We start from the raw sequence: 25,646 nt of genomic DNA, 5'->3' as shown, positions 1-25,646 counted from the left end.
GCTGATGCTGTAATAGAGATAAAAAAGTGACTGAGAAAAAACAAGAGTAAGGAAGGAAACTGACTAAATATGACAGCATATAAAAATTACAGGTGGGGAAATCCTGTAGGGCCTCTACACTCTTATCAGGCATCAGACAGACCCACATGGCCCGGAAGCCAGGAAGCACATGACAGGACAGGATTTCGCAACAAGGCTCCCAGGGAGTGAGCCGGGACCAGACGGGAAGGAGGGAGTGTAAAGAACGGGCAGAGCAGCCAGCATCTTTGCCTTTTAATAGAAGATCTGTTTTCATCATTTCTGAGGGTAACATATTTCTTCTAAAAATAGAGCTCTTTGCTTGTTCTGAAACTTCTCAACTTTCGCTCGGAGGTGGAGGGGAATAAGGCTGACTGTAACCCTGGGGTGACGCTGCCAATGTCTCCTTGTCTCAGACCAACTCTTTAAGGGCTCCTGGGTGCTCACAGCAAGGATGAGTTCATTCACATCCATGGTACTGAAGAAACACAACAAAGCATGCGAGCCCCCGGCCGGGCCAGGTGTGGACCCCATGAAAACATTCCTGACCGTGGCTCAGATGAGACCAGGTGGCAGGGCCCTCCCCGGGGGAGGACGACACAGGGCCCTGCACACGTTTACCAGAAGACGACAGGGTGTCCTTCTAGCACACTGGGTGGGAATGAAGTGTACACACACACGAGACACAGGAAGGCGGGGCCGAGGATGGTACACTCCTGCCCGGGGCCGACGCGGACCTGGACTTAGTATCACGGAACCTGCTGGGGTTTTCTCACAACACAGATTGAGAGTCAGACTCTCCCCTGCCCCGAGGACGAGCCTGGTTAGCTCCTGAATCCAAAGATGCCCTTGATGTATCCGGTGAGGCCGCTCTTGGCCTTCTGCTCCAGCTTGTCCTCGAGGGGTGGGAAAGCGACGTGGTTGAGGGCCAGGTCAAAGAACAAAGGCTTGCAGGGGATGGGCTGGAATCCTGGCGGGAAGTGCACCAGGTTGGCTTGCTTGGTGACGAGGGAAGGGTCCAGGCAGAAGGTCTCAAACCGTTCAACCAAGGGCTGGAAGTCAAACCAAAGCAGGAACCCAGAGTTAATCACCGCCCATCGGTGGAACATTCGATCCCCACAAACCTCCTGTGAGGGGCTATTATGTCCTCACTTTATTCATAGCTGAGAGTCACTGAAATCTAGAGAGGCTGAGAGTGGTGGGCTGGAGTGGGATACAAGCCTGTCCAATGTCTGAGTTGGAGCCAGAGCCCCTAGCCAGAGTGCACAGCAGGTTCCTAACTTTATCTGGGACCATTTACGTGACACCTAGCGCACCTTACACAGGCAGCTTTCAGGTCCGGAGTAAGAGAAGCGGGAAGGGAGGGTGTTTGCTGAGAAACGTAGGGTCCTCTGCTGTACAGATGAGCATACGCTCCTAGGGAGTCCCGAAATCCTGTTTATTCTTCAAAAGCCACAGCCCAGACTTACCTTATTGTCCTTGACTTGGGAAGAGGTTTCTGTCTGATGGGCATCGTTTGTATCTGAAAGTTTCACAGGATTCAGTGAGAACATGGACTTAACGCAACAGGCTCAAATGATACCTATCACCCGCCTGGATCCTAAACCCCAGGGGTAAAGGCAGCCCATCTGTGGGGAGTCAGCCCTCTCCAACCCAAGGCAGACAAGTCATGCCAATAACAGACCACACACCCAGAACCAGCGTGCTCAGCCCAGCACAGCCAGCATGGCTCTCTGGGACAGGCAGGGGGACCGCATGCCAGGATGCCTCTAGATTCTTCCACATAACCTGATGCCTCACTGGGGCAGAGGAAATGGCAGGAAAAAACTAAAATCTCACAGATGAACCGAAACAACCCCTTTCAGTCTTACACCAGTGATGCAGGGGGTGGGAGAGAAGAGGAGCAGCAGAGAAGGGGAGTCTGGGGACACAGGCCGCAGGGAAGAGGCGTGTGGCTCACCCAGGATCGCGGCCGCCTGCAGGGAGCACTTCTCCGACCTCACTTGTGTGATGAGCTCCTGCACGTCCGGCAGGTCCTGTAACAACGAGGAAAACATGGAACTGTGAGCCGGGGCCGGGCCAGAGAGGTGCACCAAACTAACCCAAGCTAAGTAACCCGACTGGTGTTTTCAGGGATTTCAGGTAATTTAAACATTTTCCCTATTAAAAAAAGCAATGCACAGAAACTAGCCTGTTTCAAGGGGAGAAATCTATGCCATGTCTTACGTAATACTGCCTGAAAATAATAATAATGACAAAGATAACATTAACACATTTATCATACACCAAATGCATTATGTGCCAGGCACTGCCCTAAGCAATCCACACAATCGTCAATTTCATCTTCATGATAATCCTGCGACAGTCTGTACCTGCACTTTACAGGTGAGAAGACAAAGCACAGAGAGGCCAAAGAACGTGTCCAGTCACGTCCCCGGTGGCCGCAGGCCGGGACCCAGAGCCTGGCCGCCTGGCTCGAGGACCTCAGTCCCTACCCACAGCCCTTCTCTTGCCTCAGCTTCTCACTTGGCAGAATCTGGACTGATCGGTCAGGTCTGGATACTGCTGCACCCCTCACGCCTGCTTCCTGTTAGTTCCCCCCTAAACCCCGGCATGTTAGGGCAGATGGGCTTTCATGACACCCTTCTTACTTCTCTCCGGAGACAGACCGTCCACACTGGTTTGTCTCCACATTCCAACACCACCACACCCGACCATGCTGCCACACTGGTCACCCTCCCACTGCCCACGCCCGCCTCCCACCTACTCCTATTTTGCTCCCTTCTTTTGTATTCGGAGGTGGGTCCTATGCAAGTCTTGTGGCTGCAGCAAAACCACAAGCTCTCTGAAGGCAGAAACCAGAGTTTCTCTACGGCTGAGCCCAGGGCTGTTCTAGGCAGACACTCCCACACTGGCTGTAACGTTGGTAACAGTAACCTTAACCCCGCTTTTCTGAATAGTCTCTACTTGTAAAATATACATGGGTCCCCTGGGCCACTGCTTTAAGAATCTCTGTAACCTCAAAGCAGTCCATAAGCTTAAAAATCTAGTTGTCATTCAAAAATCTGTAAAATACACCAGATTGGCACGTAAGCTTTGACATATACCCTATCACCTGGCAGTCTTGCTAAAGTAAAATCCACTTTTAGACCCCATAGACCTGTGCCCTGGCCTGAGAATCTGCATTTCTAGCAAACTCCCAAATGCTGCTGCTGGTGGTCCCCACGCACTCGTGTGGAGAGGCTTCACCAGTGATTCTCCACTTGGCTGCAGAGTAGAATCACTGAAGGGCTTAAAAAAGCCTCAGTGCAAAAAAGTAAATAAATATTATAAAAACCCCAGTTCTTATCCCACACCAATTAGAGCCAGACATCCACCTTGGAAGCAGTTCTAACACGGAGCCGAGCCTGAACAGTGCTCTGGGGCGGTGCACCAGGTGAAGGCCGTCTCTCTTAGTACCTGAGTTGTCTTTGGGCCTGGAACGCTGCCACGAGTTACACCCACAGCTCCCGGGCACTCGGGCGCACCACATCCCATGGCTGGCCAAGCAGGACCCGCCTGAGAAGGCATCAGAGCCTCACGGCCAACTGCTCAGGTCTTAGAAACAGGCGAGGCCACTGGCTTACCTTGAGGCTGTTCTTGAAGGCTCCGGCGTCGGAATTCACTTCGTCTGCGTATTTCAGGACCCTGTCATACAGGACAAGGGCTTCATTCCACTTCTTCACCAGCACGTAGGACTGAGCGATGAAGAAACACCTGATGGAAGGAAAGAGCCACAGTATTCTTAAGCAACGATCACCCAAGATCAAGGCTTTCCTTGCTGTTTAGGCTAAATAAATGGTCAAGTCTCTTAATGTCAGGCTCATTCCCTGGGGTGGGAGATTTCACCATTTTCACTGTTCCAGTTTGCCAGGCTAACCCGCAGACTCCTCCCTGAAACTGGAGCTGACTGACAGTGTAGGTCCAAAGCTGACCCACTGTCTTTTACTTATTGCTAACTCTGCAAAAAAGCTGTAATTCCTAAGGCACAGGAAGGAAGATGAAGACAGGCAGGAAGGAGGGACGTTGTCCAGCTGCAAATGCTACCTACACCACCCACATGTCTAGGTCATAACCGTTCATCTCTGCTCATGTCTTTCAAAAACCAAAACCCAACCTTCCAGGGACGTGCTCCCAAAGCTTCTAGAACCTTCCAATGGTTGAGGGGAGCCCTGCCCATCCCAGGGGAACTTACCTGTAAGCCTTGTAGACCAGAGTTTTAAGGCCTATCTCTTTCTGGAAGGCTCTATCCTCCTCTAAGCCAGGAAGCTGGAGCAATTCCACCAAATTCTGCACAAAAGATGTAACAGGAAAACTCATGAAGAGGGGGACCCACACTGAGTGTTTGACAGAAGATGTGGAAGGACAGACGTGGGCAGAAAGAGTGAGCCTGGGCTTCAGATAACGGGGACGTCTGTGACGAATGACTCAGCCGCAGCCTCACCTGGGGTCACCTCCACCCTCCTGACCCTGAGCCCATGTGGCCTTTCTCTCAGTCACAATTCACCTTCTTCAGAGACTCCCTGGACCTGCTCAGCTGGAGGGGATCCCTCTGGCTCTGAACTCTCATTTCAGATGGCCCGCTTGTGTGGCGCCTACACAGACACCTTGACTGTGGGCAGGGGTCTCAAACTCCCTTACCGATGAGCTCCCAGGGGGGCCGAGGCAGTGTGGCCTCAGGTCCCAGGACACGTCAAGACACGTGGGCGACTAGCCTGCACAGGAAGTGCTCAGTGAATGAATACCAGGGGGTTTACTCGTGTCTGCACATCCACATGGGCTTCCCTGGTGGCTCAGTGGTAAAGAACCAGCCTGCCAATGCAGGAGACATGGGTTTGATCCTTGGGCTGGGAAGACCCCCTGGAAAAGGGAATGGCAACCCAGTCCAGTATTCTGTCCATGGGAAATCCCATGGACAGAGGAGCCTGGTAAGCTATAAACTACAGGGTCACAGAAGAGTCAGACATGACTAAGACTCTAAACAACAACAAAACACATCAATATGTCTGGATATCAGGTTTATGGACGGCTGAACTGGTATGAAAACAAGAACTTCTGTCTTTCACCGAGTCACCAACAGCTCCTGGCTATCACAACCCTTTTGCTATGTCATTTTGTAGCCAACCCACGCACAGGACAGGCTTTCCCAGCCCTCCGGGGTCACCTGCAGAATGATGTCATAGAGCCGGATCAGGTCCTGGGGCCGAGGGGCGCGCTTGCTGTCATCTTCCGGCTGCTGCTGCAGCAGGGCCTTCTGCAGCCCTTTAGCCATGTTCTCGTTCCGCTTGATCGCTGTTGACAGCTTGATGTACGTCAGATAGCTGGAATGGACCACACGTCAGCTCAGGTGATGCTCAGGGAAGCGGATGTGCTGGGCAGAGCACTGGACCACAAGCTGGGCTGCTCTGGGGAGCTGTGGGGCTGAGGGCATGTCACCCGGCAGGGCTGGCAGGCCTGGGCCTCAACCTCCAAGGGCCTTCAACTCTGGCTGCTGTTCGGTGGCGAACTCGCAGGGGACCCGTATGAGGCCTTACGACAAAATTTGATTTTAATTTGAATTATATCTTCTGTATCTTTAGAGAGTTACCAATTTCAGAGGACACTGCTGGTCCTTAAGATGAGAGATGGATAGCAAGCTAGTTCCTAAAATAAGGACTAAATAAATAAAATAGCATCAGAAATGAGAGAGCTTGTGTAGGAGTCAGGTGGAAGGCCAGAGGGCTCAGGGTGAAGAGCAGGAGTAGAACTGGTGAGCGGCTGTAGAAGAAAGTGGTAATAAATGCTAAAAGCCAAAATCAAGAAGTAGCAACGTACACACATCATTTAGACACATGCAAGTAAATACCAAAAGAATTTGTTAAAGACTTAAAACTGGCCCCTTCTTTTGCTTTTTGCTGCACTGTGAGGCTTGTGGGAACTGAGTTCCTGACCATGGACTGGACCTGTGCCCCCTCACTGAAAGTACAGAGTCCTAACTAACCCCTGGGCCACCAGGGAATCCTCAAAAGTGGCCGCATCTGAGAAGTCATGAGATGGGCTTTCCTAGAGCTCTGCAGAGAACTCAGACTCTCAAAACAAATAACTGTTATTCACTGAGTGGAACAGGGATCTAGATACATTTTTATTAAGATACCAGAGCTTTATTAAAATACAAGAGCTACTGGATTCCTGACTTTAATCCACCCCAAAGCTGGCCTCTGGTCCCAAGTGCTCACCACCCCTATACCAGCTACATGTGGAGGCGGGAAGACAGATCCAGGGCAAGGGGGCTTCACAGTGTGGAAGTGTTCTGAGCCCCGCTGAAGCTCTCCTGGTCTTTCAAGGCTAGGAGGCTGACAACTGCCTTTGCCTCTTGGTGGCTGTTAACTACCAACACGTCCCCTAACCTCCTACAGCCTTGTTTCTCATGGGCTTGTTGAAACAGAAGGGAGATAAGGACTGTTCCTGCTAATATTCTGTGCATCTGAACCATAAGGCAGTCAATGTGACATAATACCAAATTCTCTAAGAATGGAGATTAAGGCAGGGAGAGGAGTTTTTTTTGGTTTTGTTTTTATTAAAATGGCCGGGGGCGGGGGTTAGGAATGACTGAAAATATTGCCAGGTTCACTAAAAAGTTGTAAGCAGTGACTAAGACATTAAAAATTTCAAGGTCACACGGAAAGAGCACCTGGGGAGAAGTGCTTCCTCCTTTCTTCTGTGAAACAAAATGACCCATCTTTAAAAAACTTAAACTTGACAAGGCCATTTGAAAACGGGTATGAAAGAGCAAATGAATAAAAACAACCAAGATGTGCCCGAGGAGAAAGCTGGTGGGGTGGGGGTGGGGGGATGACGTGCTGGACCAGACACCAAGACCTATGATAAAGTTACAGTAAATCATGGCGCTGGTGTCAGTGCAGACAGACAAATCAGCAGAGCAGAGAGTCCAGACAGCGAGCGCGCAGGGAGTGTGGAACGTCCGCCTGCACGCCAGCGGGGAAGGACAAACCGGCCCATAAATCGCACCCTGGAACAGTCCGTCACCCTCGTGGAAAAAGGTGATGCGGATCCTTACTGCACTCAAAAATAAACTCTAGATGGAATTAAAGTTGGGCTGAACTTGAACTTAAATGTGGACAGGACAAAATAAGCCATTCAGAACGCAGATGAGAGTCACTCTAGGAGCCTGGCGCTCCTAGAAGGAGAGCGGTGAGCTCTACAAGAGGGGGAGGAATCAGCAAGGGGGCCACAGGGAACTTCAAAGTTATCAGTTACATTCCAGTTCTTCTGTTGTACAAAAACAGGAAATCATACAGATACTAGAATAATATACATGTGCAAATCTCGTATGCGAAAATGTGCACAGATGCATTCATATTCTAATATGTATCGATAAACTATAATGTGCATAAACACTGTGGATACTCTTTTGTTCCAAAGACACATCATGCAGGGTTAAAAAGTAAAAATGTCACATCTCTTACCTGTGCAGGTACTGAAGGTTAGATACCTTCCCCGACTCCACGTCTAGGGCGTAATCTCTCTGTTTCTGCAGAAAGTAAGAAGGTAGAGACAAAATGGCTGATTACGTCCTTGGCTCTGACCACCTCATTCAATGGTGTGGATCTCAAAGTGCCCTGCAACACAGGCACAGACTCTAGGAAGTTGAGGTCCTCAAATATCAGAGAACTCCTGGGCTTTTCTGGAACAACAAGGTCATTCAGTTTCCACTGACAAAGAAAAACCAGACGTGTACGAGAACTCAGAGTAACGGCCAGGAAGGCCTCCTGGCCCCTGTGTCCAGTGTTTAGACTCAAAGCTTTAAAGCAGACGGTCCACAGGCCACGGCTCCGTTTTAGGACCTGTGTCTTAGACCCAAGGTCTATGCCTCGTGCTGTCAGCTCCTGCCTTCCTGGTTGACTGAAGAATGGCCCTAAAGGGAGGAACCTGTGAAGATGTGACCTTACACAGCAGGAGACCTTACAGATGTGGAGACGTTAAGGATCTCTTGATTAGCCTGGACAGAAAAATCAGGTGTCTTCTCTACGAGTCCAGACATAACAGAAAAAATAGAGACAGGTGGAATGAACAAAGGGAGAGGGAAATTACAAAGGGAGAATAAACAGGGTTTTTGGCAACAGGGAAGAAAGACAAAAATGGTTCTGAGGTTTTCAGCCTAGATGCCTGAATGAATCACAGTGATATTATTAGAAAAAGGGAGTGCTAGAGAAATCCACCTGGAGATATGGATTTGAGACCAGAGGCTCAACAGGTAAAACATGAAGCCATTAGGAGAAGCAGGACAGAGGGAAAAGAGTTTCTCATCCTGGTGGAGCCCAGAGGAGGCTTCTCTTGTTGGTCAGCCAATCGCCACATCTAAATACAACAGTGGCTAAGAGACCCTGCCCTGGGAACGAGACACACAGACCAAAGAGGACCTCACTCAGAGCAAGAGCCGGGACTCAGCTCAGAGTCCTACCTGATCTGACTTGAGCTCTTCCCGCACGGCCTGGATGGCGTCCCGACACTCACTGAGCATGGATTCGAACAGACGCTCCTTGGTTTCTTCACTCTCAGCCTAAACAAAGGCAGAAGGTGGTGAAAGAGTTTCTTTTTGAGTAAGTCATGGTTTGAGTAAGTCATGGTATTCTGATGGGAGGAGGGCATGATGGCGCTTTGATTCCTCCCGTTAGACACAAATACACACATCCACCAAAAAACAGCCTGGATCAGAAATCATTTCAACTGTTAATATTCTTTATCATATACAATGTTCCTTATGGTTTTATTCATTAATTTGTACGGAAATGAGAAGTGTATATATATAAAGTGAACATACCGAAAAAGCATTGATACCACTGATCTAAACCGTCAACCGACAGAGGCCTTCATCTTTCCTCTAGCGTAGAACTTTCTACTGTTTTCCTTCAATGCCTCTACCTGTGCTCAGCACCTGGCATCTCAGGGGAGCTTTATGGACTAGATTTGGGGCACTGCCACCTCAGAGTGATGCACAGCACAAGTTTCTTTCCCTTGCAAATGTAAGCCAACAGAGTTGTAGATACTGGATTTCTGTAAGTCCCAAGTAGGTGAGTGACATTACTAATCAATAACCAACCAAAGATATATTTCTCTCCTAAATGCACATGAGGTTTTCCTGCATACAGGAGTTATTCCATACGGCTATGCTGAGAACATCTCAGGGCAGATGAAGTTGACAAGCATTTAACAACAGTCTCTGCAGAGCACAGGGCGTTGCCCCTTTGCTAGCCAACCGGGATAAGGCAAAAAGTGATTCATTAACTGAATACCTGCCAAACCACATTATCATCCTAAAGAATCTGACTAAGCAGGTGGGAATGGACAAAAAGCAGAAAGGAGATAAACTTGTGTTACTGGCAGACCCACTCTGACATTAGAACATCAACATTCCCATAATTATATTTGACTTTCCACAGAAACTAACATTCAATCTGATCTCTTGACATTCAACTGACCTCCAGAAAAGCTCAAAAGAAAAGCCAGTACTGCCCACTCCTTTAAGATATGGTTGGGAGGGGCCTTCAGAAAAACCTTTTCTTCTCTTAAGAGCTCTCATGTTTTTCCGTTTCCAGTGTGGGGAAGAAAAAAACAAAACAAAACTTCCTTGTAAATTACCCAATATAAATCAAACATATTTTTCTATTTATACATTACTTGACTTCGGAGAAGGCAATGGCACCCCACTCCAGTGTTCTTGCCTGGAGAATCCCAGGGACAGGGGAGCCTGGTGGGCTGCCGTCTATGGGGTCGCACAGAGTCGGACACGACTGAAGCGACTTAGCAGCAGCAGCAGCAGTTACTTGACTTTCTTGTTGTTCAGTAACTTAGGAACAAATCAGGGGCATGGCTATTCTATAAATTTATAAAGGCAAACCCAGACACCATTAACACACTGCAGGCTAGAGCAGGGCTGTTCACTGGCACTTTCTGTGACGGTGACATCCCTGCGTGGTCCAGTGTGGTGTCGTCAGCTACAGGTGGCTGCTGAGCACCCGCAAGTTTAATCAACGTAAACAGCCGTATGTGTTCAGGTGGCTACCGTACCAGACAGCCCGGCTCTGGAGAAACACACTTCACACCAAACACCGTTAAGGATCTCAAGTCAGCAAGATTCTTCGTACTCATGTAATCAAACTAGCCAAGTTTTTCAAAGTATAAATCCTGTGGAACGGGGCAGCTGCAGAGTTAACAACTGGAATAAGATATGAAAACAGACCCGGACCAGCCACACACATACCAGAGCCACGTCGTGAGCAGGCAAGATGAACTCCAGCACCAGCCTGGTATCATGCAATCCAGCAAACATGCCAGCGACACCCTTTTAAGATTGGGGGGTTCAGCAGTTGGGGCAGTGAGTGCTTAAGTAGAAGAAAGGGGCCAACTGGTTTTACCAGCTACTTGGGACCTGCCTCCTTTCCTAGGGAAGAAATGGCTCAAGTGAAAAAAATTAATCTGATGTGAAAATGCTGTATCTCTTTCCTGCCAGGTAGTACCTTCATTCCCTTTGAATAAGGACACTCTGCATCAAGGTACTGAACAGCAGCAAATCTCCCTCCCCTCTGCTTCCAGAAAATTCTTCATTCCCCTGGGATCTTACAAAGGTCTTAAACCACAATGAAGGGAAAGGCCGATCTGGATCACAGGCCGTCCGTCGGCTGTGTTGTTCTTATGCAGACACACTGCGCAGGGACAGAGACCGCTCATCTCTGGAGCAGAACCTCTCCCGGTTCTCCCTGGGCTGGGCAAAATGTCCACAGAGGAAGCCTGAAACACATGTTGCTACTTCACTCTTATTCTGTAAACCTATCTTGGAGGCAAAGGTAATCCTGAAGGGATGGTGGAGCAAGAAACACCTCTCCACGTGTATGCAGAGGGAGGGTCCCTCAGGACCCACATGCACATGGCTCAGGTCTGCCACGGAACCAGCAAGAACAGCTTCGCACACACGAGCAAACTCCCTGCAGAAGAATTTGTGGCCGGCCTAGACCTTCCCGTGTGGACCTGTGACAGGGAGAAACCCGTAGCCCAGAAGTAACACATTTTGCTGCTGCTGCTGCTAACTTGCTTCAGTCGTGTCCGACTCTGTGCGACCCCAGGGACTGCAGCCTACCAGGATTCTCCGTCCCTGGGATTCTCCAGGCAAGAACACTGGAGTGGGCTGCCATTTCCTTCTCCAGTGCATGAAAGTGGAAAGTGAAAGGGAAGTTGCTCAGTCGTGTCTTGACTCTTAGCGACCCCATGGACTGCAGCCTACCAGGCTCCTCCGTCCGTGGGTTTTCCGGGCAACAGTACTGGAGTGGGGTGCCATTGCCTTTTCCAAGGCAGTACTAATAAACAAGCTTGAGATCAACTTCACACACTCTCAGAAGTGCTGTTCCACAGCACCAAGGCACGTCTCAAGGCTGAGGAAAACCAGCTGTGTGTGTCCTGAGGCGAGACCCTCAGCTCTTAAAGACAGAGCTCCCAGACAGTTTTCACTTGTCTACTTGGTGTGACAGAGACAGCAAGGTGAGTCCAACCACATTCTCCACCACACCTGTAGGAGAACCAAGGGAATGGGAGCCCAGCCTCCCTCGGCACAGTGAGGTCTAGGAAAAAACAAACAGAAATCGAGTAAAGAGGACACAAACCTCACGTAAAAATAGACTGTTTTTTTTAACAAAAAGGAGAAGTGATCTCCTTCCAGTCAAATATTAAAGTATTAGTCATAACCTGAGGATAAGAATCATCAAACCTATAGACATTTTTAACCTGCCCCCACCCCCAGCTGCATGACATCCTCAAATCACCACCAAGACAATTCAGGCGTGATCAAGTATTAACAAAGCAAAATAAAAACAAACGAGAAAGTAAGACAATATTAAAGACATGAACATCTAAAGCTTGGCTAAAGAAAGGAAGGCTGTTGCAGCTGGATTTTGGCAGTTGATTAAGCCTCAGCTCCAGTCTTTGCAGTTTAGTATTATCTCCTTGAATTATTTCTTTCTTCTTGCTTTTCAGTAAACTGTTGTTTTAGTATTTAAAGGTCATAAAAACCTCTACAAGCAACCAAGAAGCGGGGGGCTACCGGATTCCTCCAACCCAGTTCCCAGAGGGCGGGAAACACCAACAGCAGCAGGGCTAGGAAACGCGGCAGTGAGAAGCCCTGTCTCCTGGGCAGAGGACAACTCGATGCAATAAGGAGAACTGGCCAATCACCTGCCAAGTGCGCCAGCGAGCACGCAGTTCTTCTGGAGATTAGCTCCGAGTAGCCAAAGGGCCTTTCCCATGCATAATAACCCAGGGCTCATCCAATTCAGTACACAGTTAATCAGCCACGGAGCTACGCCTGAAACCTAAGGGTTTAACCAAACTTCATTTGACACTGTACTTAAATTATTTCCTTACTGGCTTGACCTGGTGTATGTGTGACGCAGCGTATCAGGCATGTATCTGTTTTTAAGGTTAAAACTTTAATGGGATTCCTGGGATTAATACACATTTTGTTTGCTCAATCAAATTATTTAAAGGTCTCGGATATTCAAGCGATCCTAATTCACCATAAGAGCCTTAAAGACCACAATTAACTGTATTCACCACAATCAGCATATTAACCAGGCACTTAACAGAAGATAACACTACAGGTTCTACGAACACTATAATAAGACGATATTATAAACTGTCAATAAAACCAACAATTTACATGAAGTTAATACATTACTTTAGAAATATAAAATCCAAACCGACACAAGATTAAACAGAAAATCTGAATAGCCCGCCAACTCGTAATTATATATTTTTTAAAACAAGCAAAAACAAATTATAAAAATCTTCCCACAAAGAAAACTCCAGGCCCAATAGTATCACTAGTGAATTATAACGACCATTTAAGGAGAAAACAAAAAGTTACATACTCTTTCAGAAAGCAGAGGAGGGAACATCTCCAAACTTGTTTTACAAGGAATGTATAACCCTGACACCAACCCTAAACAAAACCACCTGCCATTATCTGTATAAAGGACTTTTAAAAAGAACATATTTAACAACAGAAACGTGCACACTGAAGGTGAGGTGGGAACACAAAGCTAACGGCAGCCGCGATGAGATGACTGACCACGAGAATCTTTATCTATTCAAGGCTCATGTCACTGCTTTTTCTTGCCAATATTATCAAAACGCTGGCCAATCTTGTTTTTTTAGTATTTACTTACTTGGCCGCATCAGGCTGTAGTTTGGGCACGCGGGCTCTTTCACTGCGGCACACCAGTCTCTAGTGCTGTGCGAGCTTAGCTGCTCCGCAGCGTGTGGGATCCCAGTTCCCCAACCAAGGACTGAACTGGTGTTCCCTGCACTGCAAGGCAGACTCCCAAGCACTGTACCACTAGGGAATTTCTTTGAACTGCTTTGTAAAGGGGACTATGACCTGGAGATCCACAAGTCAGCCCTTCACCTACACCAAAACCCGAGTTTGAGAGTAATCCTTTTAATATGTGCACAAAGCTCAACTAGTCACCATGCGATTGAAGTGATCTTCAATTGTAAAGGCAACAGCTTCATGTGCAATTGTGAGATGCTTTTCACCTGGTCTAATTTAGCCCAATCTGAATTACTTTATGAATAAGGCAAAAACACCTCCCCCATTTAAATTTTATTCTCTATTTGTAAAAAAGCAAAAGAAAGGTAAATTCAGATAAAACACGCCTGTGTCTTCTCCTCCCACGTGGGAAACCCCTACCCTCAGTAACCTTCTGAAGTGGAGAGGATTCTCCTGTGAAGGACTACTTTTTTCCATTAAGATTTCCATTAAAATTCGACTTTTTCAGTCAGGGGCCCAGGACTCTGCTTTTCTGTTAAGTGAAATTACATGTAGCTTTTCACCAAAACCACGCAAAACGATCCTGTTCCTAACCTTCCTGATGAATCTAAGGCTATGTGGGAAACTTCAAGGAACACGAGCTTTGGATTCAAAAGGGTATGGTTTCAAATGCAGGCACTCCTTTCTATCAGATATGGTTATGGACAGGTGACAGCTTTCCCATCCGTAAAATGAGCATCACCCACCTCACAGGGTGGAAGAGAGAAACACATGAGAGCGTTAAGCAGTGCATCCAGGACATAAAGGAGGATCATTACACTCCTGCTTGTCTCTTTGTCTCTGTGGTGTCTGTCCAGGTGACTACCAGGTAATAAAAAATTTGGTGAAATAATTTGTCAGAACATGAAAAATCCTTACAACATGTTAGTGAAAAAAATGTGAAATTGGATCTCAGTCTAATTCTAACAAAAAAGTGATATCTTGCAAATATGAAGGGCTTATTTTCCTTTTTAGTACAATGCAGTATCAGCGAAGGTATACAGGAAGTCAGACTGTAGGCTGATCTCTTATAAACACTTCTATTGTATAAATGGCAAGCATGAATAACTTTTAAAGTTACTTAGTAAATGTTAACTTGTCCTGTCCTTTACCTGATCTGTGTCTGTGGCCCTGTTCCTTAGGAGTCTCTATTTTATTTGCCCCCATTGGCCCCCCTCCCTCCCCGCTCCCTATTCTACCCAGAATTCCTACCCGATTGTCACTGATGCCTGGCACAGATGTGTGGCAGTTCTCTCCTTCCAGTATGTATCCAGCTGCATAATTTAAATGGTTGCTATCAGCCCTAGTCAAGAAGAGAGACCTCTATACTCTTAAGTGCCAATGAAATGCTCTCAGAAAAAGTTTAGTCCTTTAGATGAATGAAAACTCAACTTTCCAGTACTGTTCTAATCTTCTGTCCTGTAAGCAAATAAAGGGGGAGGTGAGGGGCCATATGCAATACAGACAAAAGGCGCAAAGAAATCCTTCAGTTGTTGAAAGCTACCCCCAACCAAAGGAGCCACTTTGGAACAAGTCACTGAAAGACCTGGATACTTAACAACCCATCAGCACAACTAGCAAAGCGCATCACACACATATCCCTCTAGAGACAGCAGCCTGCTGTGAAGTCTCATGAAACGCCACTGGTCCCTGCTGAGGCTGGAGACACAGGGAGTAGCGTGGTCTTTTTTTCAGATGTTCTTCGCCTAATACAGAGAAGGAACTCTAAAAAATGCCTCATCACTGTCTACTCCAAACAAACCAAGATCACCGGAATCTCTTCTCTTCTGGAACTCATTTGGGTGTTCACACCCACAATCAGGTAATAATTATGTCAGCAGGAGCATCGGGCAGTACAGCTCTGCATGAATACTGCATAAATACCACACGTAAAACAAGCAGATCGGGTTTAGCCAGGCTGTCTTTCAAGGACCCAGGGACAAGAGGTGACCCTTCAGGGCTGGAAGGTGAGGATGAGAGGTCAGAGAGACACAAGACCGACAGCCACGCTGCTGCACCACCTGCTGGGCCAAATGTCACCCCTGACTTGAAGCAGCCCTCTGCCACTCCCATTTTCACCGAAGGCTGTCACTGTCAATTTCTTTGGCCTCTACACAGGAAAACTCCTCGATAAACTCAGCTTTCAAAAGGGTTCTACTCAAGAGCATGCATCTTGAGATGGTTACCCAAATCCTAATCAGCAACAAAATATCGTATCTTCAACACACAAGGACAACCTGCAGACACACCAAGAGAAGAGAACAGGCCCAGCTCCTCACCTGGGCGGTGGCGGCCTCGTTGTCGGCCAAGCCCAGTAAAAAGATCCTCACTTTGTCGATCTTCACGGGAACCGTCCTGCCCCTCCATTCCACTTCACTCATGGTGGCTGCCTGCTTGGCTCGCGTCTGAGTGATCAATGCCTAGAAAGTAGTTATAAAATGTTAAAGCTTCAACCGTGGATGTGAGTGATCGAGGTGAAGCTCACTGGGAACTATCGTTTGTCTCTTCCTGTAACTAACATATTACATATCCCTGGGGCAGGGAACTAAAATCCCACAAGCCACAAGGCATGGCAAAAAAAAAAAAAAAAATTAAGTGACAAAAAGTTTTCATTAAAGATAGGTATAAATATGCATAGATCAATAGCAATTATCCCTGGATGAGGGGATTGTGTGTTACTTCTTTTACTGGACTTTTTTTCAAACCGAAGACTTTTCACAGAACGCGCATACTAGATTACCTCCAATTTTTCAGCCAGGAGACCCTCAGTGCCCCCAGACCTCAATCTCATCTGCATGAGTTCATTGATGGCTGACTGGTCCCCTGAGAAAAAGAGAGAGAGACTGAGTGGAAAACTCTCAAAGGTCTTGGTTGTTTCCTCAAGAACTCTCAGATTCAACTCCAAGCTCGTCCCTGTCCACCAGCGCATTTCAATGAATCCTAAGTCCTTTCACAAGGCTCAGGGTGAGCACAGATACGGCGGGGCCAAAACTGAAGCTAGGGAACTGCCTTCTGGATGTCGAGCAGAGCTGATGTGGACAATTGTACTCTTTTCATCAATGCAAACCCACACCAAAGATGGACGTGGGGGAAAGGGAGGAAAGTTAAAGCCATCCTCCAGATTCTGCAGGCCGCCTGTCGCTGCCCTGCGCAGCTCTGCTCACCAATGTTGTAGGCACAGTAGCGAATGTTGGGCGAGATCTCCTCCACCCGCTGGTTGTACAGCACAGCCTGCTCTTCTGTGAAGGCGCTGGCCAGCTTCTCGTAGATAGTCCTGCCAGGCAAGGAACATCACGGTTCACAGCAGCCTCGCTTTAAGAAGATAAACTCACAAGGAACACAGATCAACTACCAGAACCAGCAAGTTCTGAGGCTGAAAGAGAACAACCCACATTTCTCAAGAGAAGGCAAAAAGAAAGAAACCGTAGTAACGTTCACAGAAGCAATCACTGGCTGAGCTGCAGCTTGCATGTGACTGCTACCAAAACTGGCCACAGCCTTTGGGCCAGAGGACTTACTTGCATTTATTAAAAGCCTCAATGGCAGCTTTCCACTCTTGATGTTCGAACCGCAGCATTCCTGAGAGGTAAGCCGTGTAAGCCTGTGAGGTGACAGGAAAAGAGACACTGCTTCAGTACCCAGGAACCAGGGTACAGCCCAACCCTACTCGCTTCAAACTCTGGTATCAAGAATAGATATTCAGGTTGATTCTAAAAAAATCAAAAAATGTGTCTCACGAATAAAATGTGACCCGTGGGTGATTTATGATTCATTTACTTCCTAGGAGAGAACTTCAAAATAAAGAAAATTTGCTCTCTTTGTTTTATTTAACAACCCACTTCTGGGCTATACCATTAGCATCAAAAGTTGAATATAAACTTGAAATCTCTTCCATCCCTTTTCAAATACTCATTAAGAACAATATTCTTACTTTGTGAACTTCCCAGATGTAAGTTTTTCACATACATATCAAAAGAAGCATGGGCTTTCTTAAAAGTTAGAGCCAATTCTTAAAATCCAGGAGCTCAAAAACAAAAACAAGAGCCAACTTCACCTTTTAAAAGCAAGATTAGGTTTTTTCCTCCCCTGATTATCAACATACAATGAAAGAGAATCTGTTCTGTTTAACTGTATTATTATTATTTTTAAAGTCACATCTCTAATCTCCACAATAAAGCAAAGCTGATGTTATGACACTAACCTGAGCCTCCAACTTGGTCTTGGCATCCACACGATTGCTCTCACACAAGCGTTCCAACTCCTCGGCATGCTTCACGGCTTTGCGCAGGCGAGACAACAAGTGGAACCGTTTTCGGGGCTCGGTGTTGGCTTCCTGTTTGAGCTGCATGGCATAGCTCCAGGCTCTCTCAGCATCCATCAGAACCAGAAGCAAATATCTAAATCAGAGACAGAACAGGCCAACTGAAAACAGCAAAGGCCAGGAGCACCAGACTCGGGTATCCTCTGAGGAACAATCCTCGGCCTCGCAACTTTTCCCTACGCCTTCCTTTGCTTTCCTCCTCGGAGCTGCTCTTCTCACAGCATCAACCATGGTTCCCAAATCAGCATCTCCGGTAGGTTTCTAATCACCTACTAGACACATCTCTTTGAAAAACCTGCTACCACCTCAAACTTGGCAAACTCAGACTTGCTGTTGTTAGTTGCTCAGTCGTGTCTGACTCTTTGCGACCCCATAGACTGTAGCCCGCCAGGTTCCTCTGTCCATGAGATTTTCCAGGCCAGAATACTGGAGTGGGTAGCCAATCCCTTTTCCAGGGGATCTTCCTGACATAGGGATGGAACCTACGTCTCCTGCGTTGCAGGCAGATTCTTTACCGCTGCGCCACCTGGAAAGCCCTTACTGAAGTACCACAGACTCAAAATTCTGCGTTAGTTTCACATGCAGGGTAGGAGGATCACTGACTATATACCCCATGTTGTACATTACATCCCCATGAACCATGACTGGGGAATCATTTCATGACTCCAAGTCTTTACCTCTTAATCCCCTTCCCCTATTTTACCGACTCCTTCCTACTTCCCTTCCCTCTGGCAACCACCAACTTGTTCTCTATGAGTCTGTTTTATTTGTTCAGTCGTTTTTTAGACTCCACATAGACTTGAAAATGCACAGTATTTGTCTTCCTCTAATTTCACTTAACATGATACTCTCCAAGTTCCTCCATGTTGCGGCAAATGGCAAGATTTCATTCCTCTTTATGGCTGAGTTACACATATGTAAATGATCTTGCTTTTAAAAGGTGAAGTTGGCATCTCTTGTTTTTGAGCTCTTGGTTTAAATACAGATATACAGGGACATCCCTGGTGGTACAATGGTTAAGACTTCACACTCCCAATGCAGAGGGGCCCAGGTTCCACCCCTTATCAGGGACCCAGATCCTGCATGCCACAGCTAGTACCTGGTGCAGCCAAATAAGGCAGTCTGAGAAACTGACCCCCAGACTATTAATACACACTGCTTGATAGAGTAATCCTGTCACGTTAACCACCATGTATACATTCAGCAATGAAACACAAAACTCTTAGGTAGTACTCTACATATGGCCAGATTTCACTTGAGATATACTGATTTAAGGCCACAGGACTGGAAAAGGTCAGTTTTCATTCCAATCCCAAAGAAAGGCAATGCCAAAGAATGTTTAAACTACCACACAATTGCACTCATCTCACAGGCTAGTAAAGTAATGCTAAAAATTCTCCAAGCCAGGCTTCAGCAATACGCGAACCATGAACTTCCAGATGTTCAAGCTGGTCTTAGAAAATGCAGAGGAACCAGAGATCAAATTGCCAACATCCGCCGGATCATGGAAAAAGCAAGAGAGTTCCAGAAAAACATCTACTTCTGCTTATTGACTTTGCCAAAGTCTTTGACTGTGTGGATCACAATAAACTGTGGAAAATTCTTAAAGAGATGGGAATACCAGACGACCCACCTGCCTGTTGAGAAATCTGTATGCAAGTCAGGAAGCAATAGTTAGAACTGAACAGGGAACATCAAACTGGTTCCAAATTGGGAAAGGAGTACGTCAAGGCTGTATGTTGTCACACAGCTTATTTAACTTATATGCAGAGTACATCATGAGAAATGCTAGGCTGAATGAAGCACAAACTGGAATCAAGATTGCCAGGAGAAATATCAATAAACCCAGATATGCAGATAACACCACCCTTATGGCAGAAAGTGAAGAACTAAAGAGCCTCTTGATGAAAATGAGGGTGATAAATCTGGCTTAAAGCTCAACATCCAGAAAACTAAGATCATGGCATCCAGTCCCATCACTTCATGGCAAACAGATGGAGAAACAGTGGAAACAGTGCCAGACTTTATTTTGGGGGGCTCTAAAATCACTGTAGATGTGACTGTAGCCATGAAATTAAGAGACGCTTGCTCCTTGGAAGAAAAGTTATGACCAACCTAGACAGCATATTAAAAAGCAGCCGACAAAGGTGTGTTTGCCAACAAAGGTCCGTCTAGTCAAAGCTATGGTTTCTCCAGTAGTCATGGAGGTATGTTGAGAGTTGGACTATAAAGAAAGCTGTGTGCCAAAGAATTGATGCTTTTGAACTATGGTGTTGGAGAAGACTCTTGAAGAGTCCCTTGGACAGCAAGGAGATCCAATCAGTCCATCCTAAAGGAAATCAGTCCTGAACATTCATTGGAAGGACTGATGCTGAAGCTGAAATTCCAATACTTTGGCCACCTGATGCAAAGAACTGACTCATTTGAAAAGACCCTGCTGCTAGGAAAGATGAAGGCAGGAGGAGAAGGGGATGACAGAGGATGAGATGGTTGGATGGCATCACCGACTCAATGGGCATGAGTTGGGTAAACTCCAGGAGCTGGTTCTGGACAGGGAGGCCTGGCGTGCTGCAGTCCATGGAGTTGCAAAGAGTCGGACACGACTGAGCGACTGAACTGAACAGACACTGAAATTTGCATTCCAGAAACCTTACCTAATAACCAATGAGGTTATTAGTCTAATCACTGACTTCAACATTTACCATTCCACCAGTTATTTCTGAACAAGTTACAGAGTCTCTCTGAGCCTGTTTTCTGTTTGTTTTGTTTTTTGGGGCCATGCTGTGCAGCATGTGGGATCCTAATGTCCTGATCAGGGATTGAACCTGTATCCCCTGCATTGGGAGTGCAGGGTTTTAACCACTGGACCGCCAGGGAAGTCCCAGTTTCCTCATAATGGAGAAGGAGTAGTAAAGATGCCTATTCCACAGAGCTGCTACAAAAACCACATGAAATAACTCAAGTGTGTGGCACGACATCTGTCACACTCTAACTGTTCAATAAATGTATTAACAAGAGATACTCAGCACTGAGCAGTCAATACCTGTTATCAGTCAGAAGATCTTCAGTTACTTTTTTCCCTGTGAATTTGTGTCTGTTCCCCATCTTAAAGTTGAGTGTTTTCCGAAGACGTCTTTGTCTACGCGAACAGTAGCCCCTGTAAGAAACCACAACCAAAAACCATTCAGCTAAGCTGATAGTACTTTCAATAGTAAGTTCTATAATAAGGCAAGGTCAAAAGTTTGGGATATTCTACTTATGGTTGCTATAGATACCACCATCCTCTTGCAAATGTTTACTGAATGCAAACACGCAAGGCGATATGACTGGAATTACAGAAAACATGAAGAGACAGAGGACACGGTGCCCATTCTCAAAGAACCACACTCAAGTTGGAGAGAATCATGAAGATAAAATGGCAACCACAAAAACGAGGCAAATGGCAAATCCAAAGTGACATGAGTAACCTTTCTCTTCTTGTTAACCCCCTTCACTGGACTGGACTTATAGTGGGCTTTGAAAGAATGAGTAGGATTCTGACGGATGTAAAAGGGAAGAAGGGGCATCCTGACGGAGAGAGTGTGATGACAAGGAAGACATGGAGAAAGGAACTATAAGCATATCTGAAGAAAAATGAGGTGAATGAGGATATCACCAAAAAATACGATAAACCCACCTCTTATGCCAAGCCTCTCTCTTCTGTACTCATGCAGTCTTTAATTCTTACTTCCACTATAGTTTGAGAATATTATAATCATGTTCTTACATATTTCACTAATATAAACTCCTTGAGTACAAAGATGATTTTATTTTCAAATTTCTCTCAATGTCTTAGTACAGTGCCTAACATATAGATGTGCAATAAAAGTATTTTGACTAAGCTAGTGTAAAAGTACATGCAAAATTTTACCACTCTTACTCAAAACAGCATAAAATTTATAATATAAAATGATATTTAAACGGTAACTTCAACATCTCAGTCTTAAAGCTACCACGGAATGGGTTATTAAAAAAAAAAAGTCTGATTGAATCTATGAACTATAGATCTTTTTTAATTCATACTTATGCTTTAATTATCACTTACCCTTTTATATAAAAATCAAATGGAACACACACATTATGGATAGAAAAGCAAATTGGTAAAAATTTTCTGGCAATCCATTTATCAAGATCCTTAAAAATGGTCATACTTCCTGAACTGACAGTCTACTTTTACACTAAGGAAATAATCAAAAATACAAAGAGGAATGATCAGAGAGTCACGGGAACAAAATTTTTAAGCCTATAAAACTGGCTACCATATAAATAACCAACTCAGGGGAACAGGTAAATAAACTATGGTATGTCTATATAGTTGATATAGATATGTATCAGGTTATAACACAACTAATACAAATCACGTGTATAGAACATTTTTATAAACATGGAGAAATACTTAATACATAATGTCCAGCAAAAGAGCAGGATACAAAGTTGTATACACAATGTGAGCAAACTTATGGGAAAAAAAGCGTAGAAAAAGACTAGAAGAACAAAAATACTATTTGGTAGCACACATACACAAATACGTTTATGTACTAAAAGACAGAAATATGGACTAAAATGTACACAAAGTCATTTTTATGTTATATTTTATTACCAAAAGATCTAATTGAAAATCGAACATTAAAAAGATTAATAATAACTAGGGAAAAAAAAATTGGAGTCCCAACAGCCATTCAACTGGGGGATAAAAGCAGACTGTGATTCACCCCTGCAATGGAATACCACTGAGTAATGTGTTAGGTGAGAGAATCTGGTCACGAAAGGCCATGTTTCAGAAAAAGCAAAACTACAAGGACAGGAATCAGAAGAGCAAATGCCAAGAGCTGGGATATAACCCAGATTCTGTAACATGGTTAAACTTAAAAAAAAAAAAAACAAAAAAAAAACCACACCAAATTCCTTGTTATTTTCGCCTGCAGCTTCCATGTATCTGCAACACCTTAAGGCAAAATGGATAAAAAGATTCGCTCTTCTTAAATTTGAAAAGTAAGTATCTTTTTGAGAATTTGATATAGACTTTGCAGGTATACTTTCTGGTAAGGCACAGTAGTGAGGGTAGTAACAAAGGCAAACCAAGTCTGAAAAGGCCAGAGATGTCTCTACACCTTGCAAGTGATACTAACCTGTACCTCTGAAAGTCTCCATGCCGTAAACCGTGCTGCTGCTGGGATTCCTTTATAATCTGAAGAACTAGAGTCAAGATTAAGGAAAAGCTTACAGTGCCAAGAATCGAAATAATCCAAAACATTCACCCATATTAGTACCATTAATCTGTTTGTATCAAATCACAGTTCATTAAACATTTCTCAAATGCTTAGTACATTAACTAGTGAAATCTCTAGTGACCACTTTCAATAGCTACCTTGTCAGAGGACAGGGCTGCTGCTGCTAAGTCGAGTCCGACTCTGTGGGACCCCACAGACAGCAGGCCAACAGGCTCCTCTGTCCCTGGGATTCTCTAGGCAAGGATACTGGAGTGGGTTGCCATTTCTTTCTCCAATGCTTGAAAGTGAAAAGTGAAAATGAAGTCGCTCAGTCGTGTCGGACTCTTAGCGACCCCATGGACTGCAGCCTACCAGGCTCCTCCGTCCATGGGGTCTTCCAGGCAAGAACACTGGAGTGGGTGCCATTGCCTTCTCAGGAGGACAGGGCTAAGCATGTAAAAAACCTGAGAGCCTGAACTTTCAGTTACTATTTCAAACTAGAAAAGGAGGGCATCCATAGTCATTGAAGATTAACGAGACCCAACAATTTAAATAAAGCTGCTGGATTCTATTGATAAATGCTGACTACATTTGGGGTGGTTCCCAGTGATTTACACCTGGACCTAGGGTTTTTACTCATTTAAGCAGATTCGGGTTATGAATGACGTGTACTACTAGTCTATTTGCATAACCTTCTACAACTGCCAAACCTGACTTTCCTTAACAGCTGTGATGCTGTCTGCGCCTATGGCAAGCACATGCCAACAAAAGCAGGCCACAGTTTGCATTAAAATACGTTTTTCTTTTAAAAGAAAAGGCACTGACCAAATTCTCCTCTTGAAGAATTTTAAAAATATTTTAAGATTATGTCCCAAACATTGGAAGTCCAACGACCTTTGCCTACCATTTTAGTTTTCTTTTAAAGTTTCCTCAATGCTTCTTTATAGGAATATTTTAAAACACTGAACACTGAAAGGGCTATGTCAACAACTAAAACGAGACCAGCGTGTACAAGATCTGTAGTAAAATCAGAGCAATCTAACATCCATTTGCAAGGATATCACCAGTTCAAAAAGTAAAACTTCAATCTGCTGAAAAACTTCAGTATGTTAAAAAGTCAAGCTACATGTACTATTTCACAAATTCGCCTACATTTTCATTTCAAAAAGCCACAAACTAATACCATAAACACTCAACTGTGATACACTCTGATGAAAACTAGAAACCGATTCCCCAACAGCTCATCTGAATGACTCTCGACAAGACAAAATGCCTACGAGGCATATTAAGAGAACTACACAAGTAACGTTAACAATTTTTGATGGTTTATATTCAAAACGGGCAATAAGCCTTTCCTTGGAACAGTCAACCTTCGCTTCCACTTGCAGAGCATCAAACTGTACTTTTTACTATGCACTCTCCGACGGCTGTCAGACAGAACTATTAAGCCAAAACGCCGACACTGCAGTTTCCTTCTCCCCACTTCAGCGGCCCCAGGTGCCAAGTTAATCAGAGTGGCCTGTGTCAGCCCCACCACCAGCCCCCCCAAACTGGGCAACTGCGGGGAAACTGCCGAAAACTGCCCAATTTTCTGGTGCCGACTGAAAGAAGAGAACGTTCCCCAGCGCGGAGGGCAGAGGAGATGCGAAGAAAAGCCAGTCGAAGAGCAGACCCTGGAACTATTAAGTGCCCAAAAAGCAGGGGCGAGAGCAAGTGCACCCCTCGGCCTCTCCTGCCTAGGATGAGGCGGCCCCACCGCCTCTCCAGCCCGCCGGCCCGCCAGATCGACACGTAGTCATTGCCGAGTTAGGCCCGACTACTGTAGGATACTCTCCAAACTCAGGCTGTCCCCGAATTCTTTGTGTGCCTTCGAGCCAGCCGAAGGCCGCTCGTTTTCCTTATTTTCCTCTCCTCCGGCACTGCGTCCACCACCGCTCCCGCCGCTGCCCCCGCCGCTACTGCCGCCGCTGCCGCCGCCTCCAGAAACCTGCTTCTCAGCAGCCATCTTGCCCATGCGCCGCAGAGCAGGACGGGATAGAGGAGGCGAGACGACGCGGGTGGCAGAGAGCCCGGCCGGCTCGGACTGGCTGACGGGATAGCGGCGGACTCCGCCGCCGACGGCCCTGCCCGCAGGCAACGGGCACTTGTGGTAGCGCGCCTGCGCGTGGATGCCGATTCTGGGTCTGCAGCGGTGGCGGGATTAGGGCTGAGGGCCCTGGAGGCGTGAGGACGCGGTAGCTGTTAAGGTCTCCTGGAGGCAGTCTGCCTTGGATAGAGGACCCTGAGATGTTCCCCCGGCCCCCACCTCCTGCATCCCTGCGCGGGAGACCCCGTTGGATAAGACCTTTGCATCCCGGAGTGTCTTCCTCTCCGGGAACCTGGGAGATGGGATTCCCACCCTAAGGAAGTAAACACCCCGCCTGGGAGGGGACCGCCTCTGTCTGCGCCATCCTCTGGAGCCGGCCGTAATGCAGGAACTCTCAGATGCATGGGGATCTGTGCCCTTCTTTGGACTTTGGGGCGCGCTCGAGTAGTCTGAGCAGAGAGAACTGTTGAAGCATGGAAGACTGAACCTTTACTCTGCAATATGGCACTGCAAGCTCTAATTCTGGCTCTGTCGTTATGGCTGGGAGATAGGGGCAAATAGCTTAATCTCTCTCTA

General features: G+C 46.2%; 1 protein-coding gene across 1 annotated transcript; it reads right to left on the bottom strand.

The window, feature by feature from the left end:
• Positions 1-258: 258 nt before the first annotated feature.
• SRP68 (signal recognition particle 68) lies at positions 259-25,011 on the bottom strand. The gene is made up of 16 exons (XM_019981808.2): positions 24,815-25,011; positions 22,904-22,970; positions 20,779-20,892; positions 17,616-17,811; positions 16,933-17,015; positions 16,579-16,688; positions 16,155-16,237; positions 15,694-15,834; positions 8,519-8,617; positions 7,524-7,588; positions 5,222-5,378; positions 4,253-4,347; positions 3,645-3,774; positions 1,979-2,054; positions 1,488-1,540; positions 259-1,070 (listed from the first exon to the last, which is right to left on the bottom strand). The coding sequence occupies exons 1-16, from the start codon at positions 24,996-24,998 to the stop codon at positions 843-845; spliced, it is 1,881 nt and encodes a 626-aa protein (XP_019837367.2). The 5' UTR covers positions 24,999-25,011; the 3' UTR covers positions 259-842.
• Positions 25,012-25,646: the final 635 nt, after the last annotated feature.

Source organism: Bos indicus, chromosome 19 (genome assembly GCF_029378745.1).
Source record: "Bos indicus isolate NIAB-ARS_2022 breed Sahiwal x Tharparkar chromosome 19, NIAB-ARS_B.indTharparkar_mat_pri_1.0, whole genome shotgun sequence".
NCBI lineage: Eukaryota > Metazoa > Chordata > Mammalia > Artiodactyla > Bovidae > Bos > Bos indicus.
This window is presented reverse-complemented; position numbering and strand designations above follow the sequence as displayed.

What these genes read in the sequence shown, in the direction of transcription:
- SRP68 (XM_019981808.2), bottom strand. Translation starts at nt 24,998, where the DNA reads ATGGGCAAGATGGCTGCTGAGAAGCAGGTTTCTGGAGGCGGCGGCAGC. An exon ending in AGACCAAGTTGGAGGCTCAG is followed by an intron (nt 17,016 to 17,615) that starts GTTAGTGTCATA and finishes GTCACCTCACAG; the next exon opens with GCTTACACGGCTTACCTCTC. An exon ending in GCAGGCGGCCGCGATCCTGG is followed by an intron (nt 1,541 to 1,978) that starts GTGAGCCACACG and finishes TGAAACTTTCAG; the next exon opens with ATACAAACGATGCCCATCAG.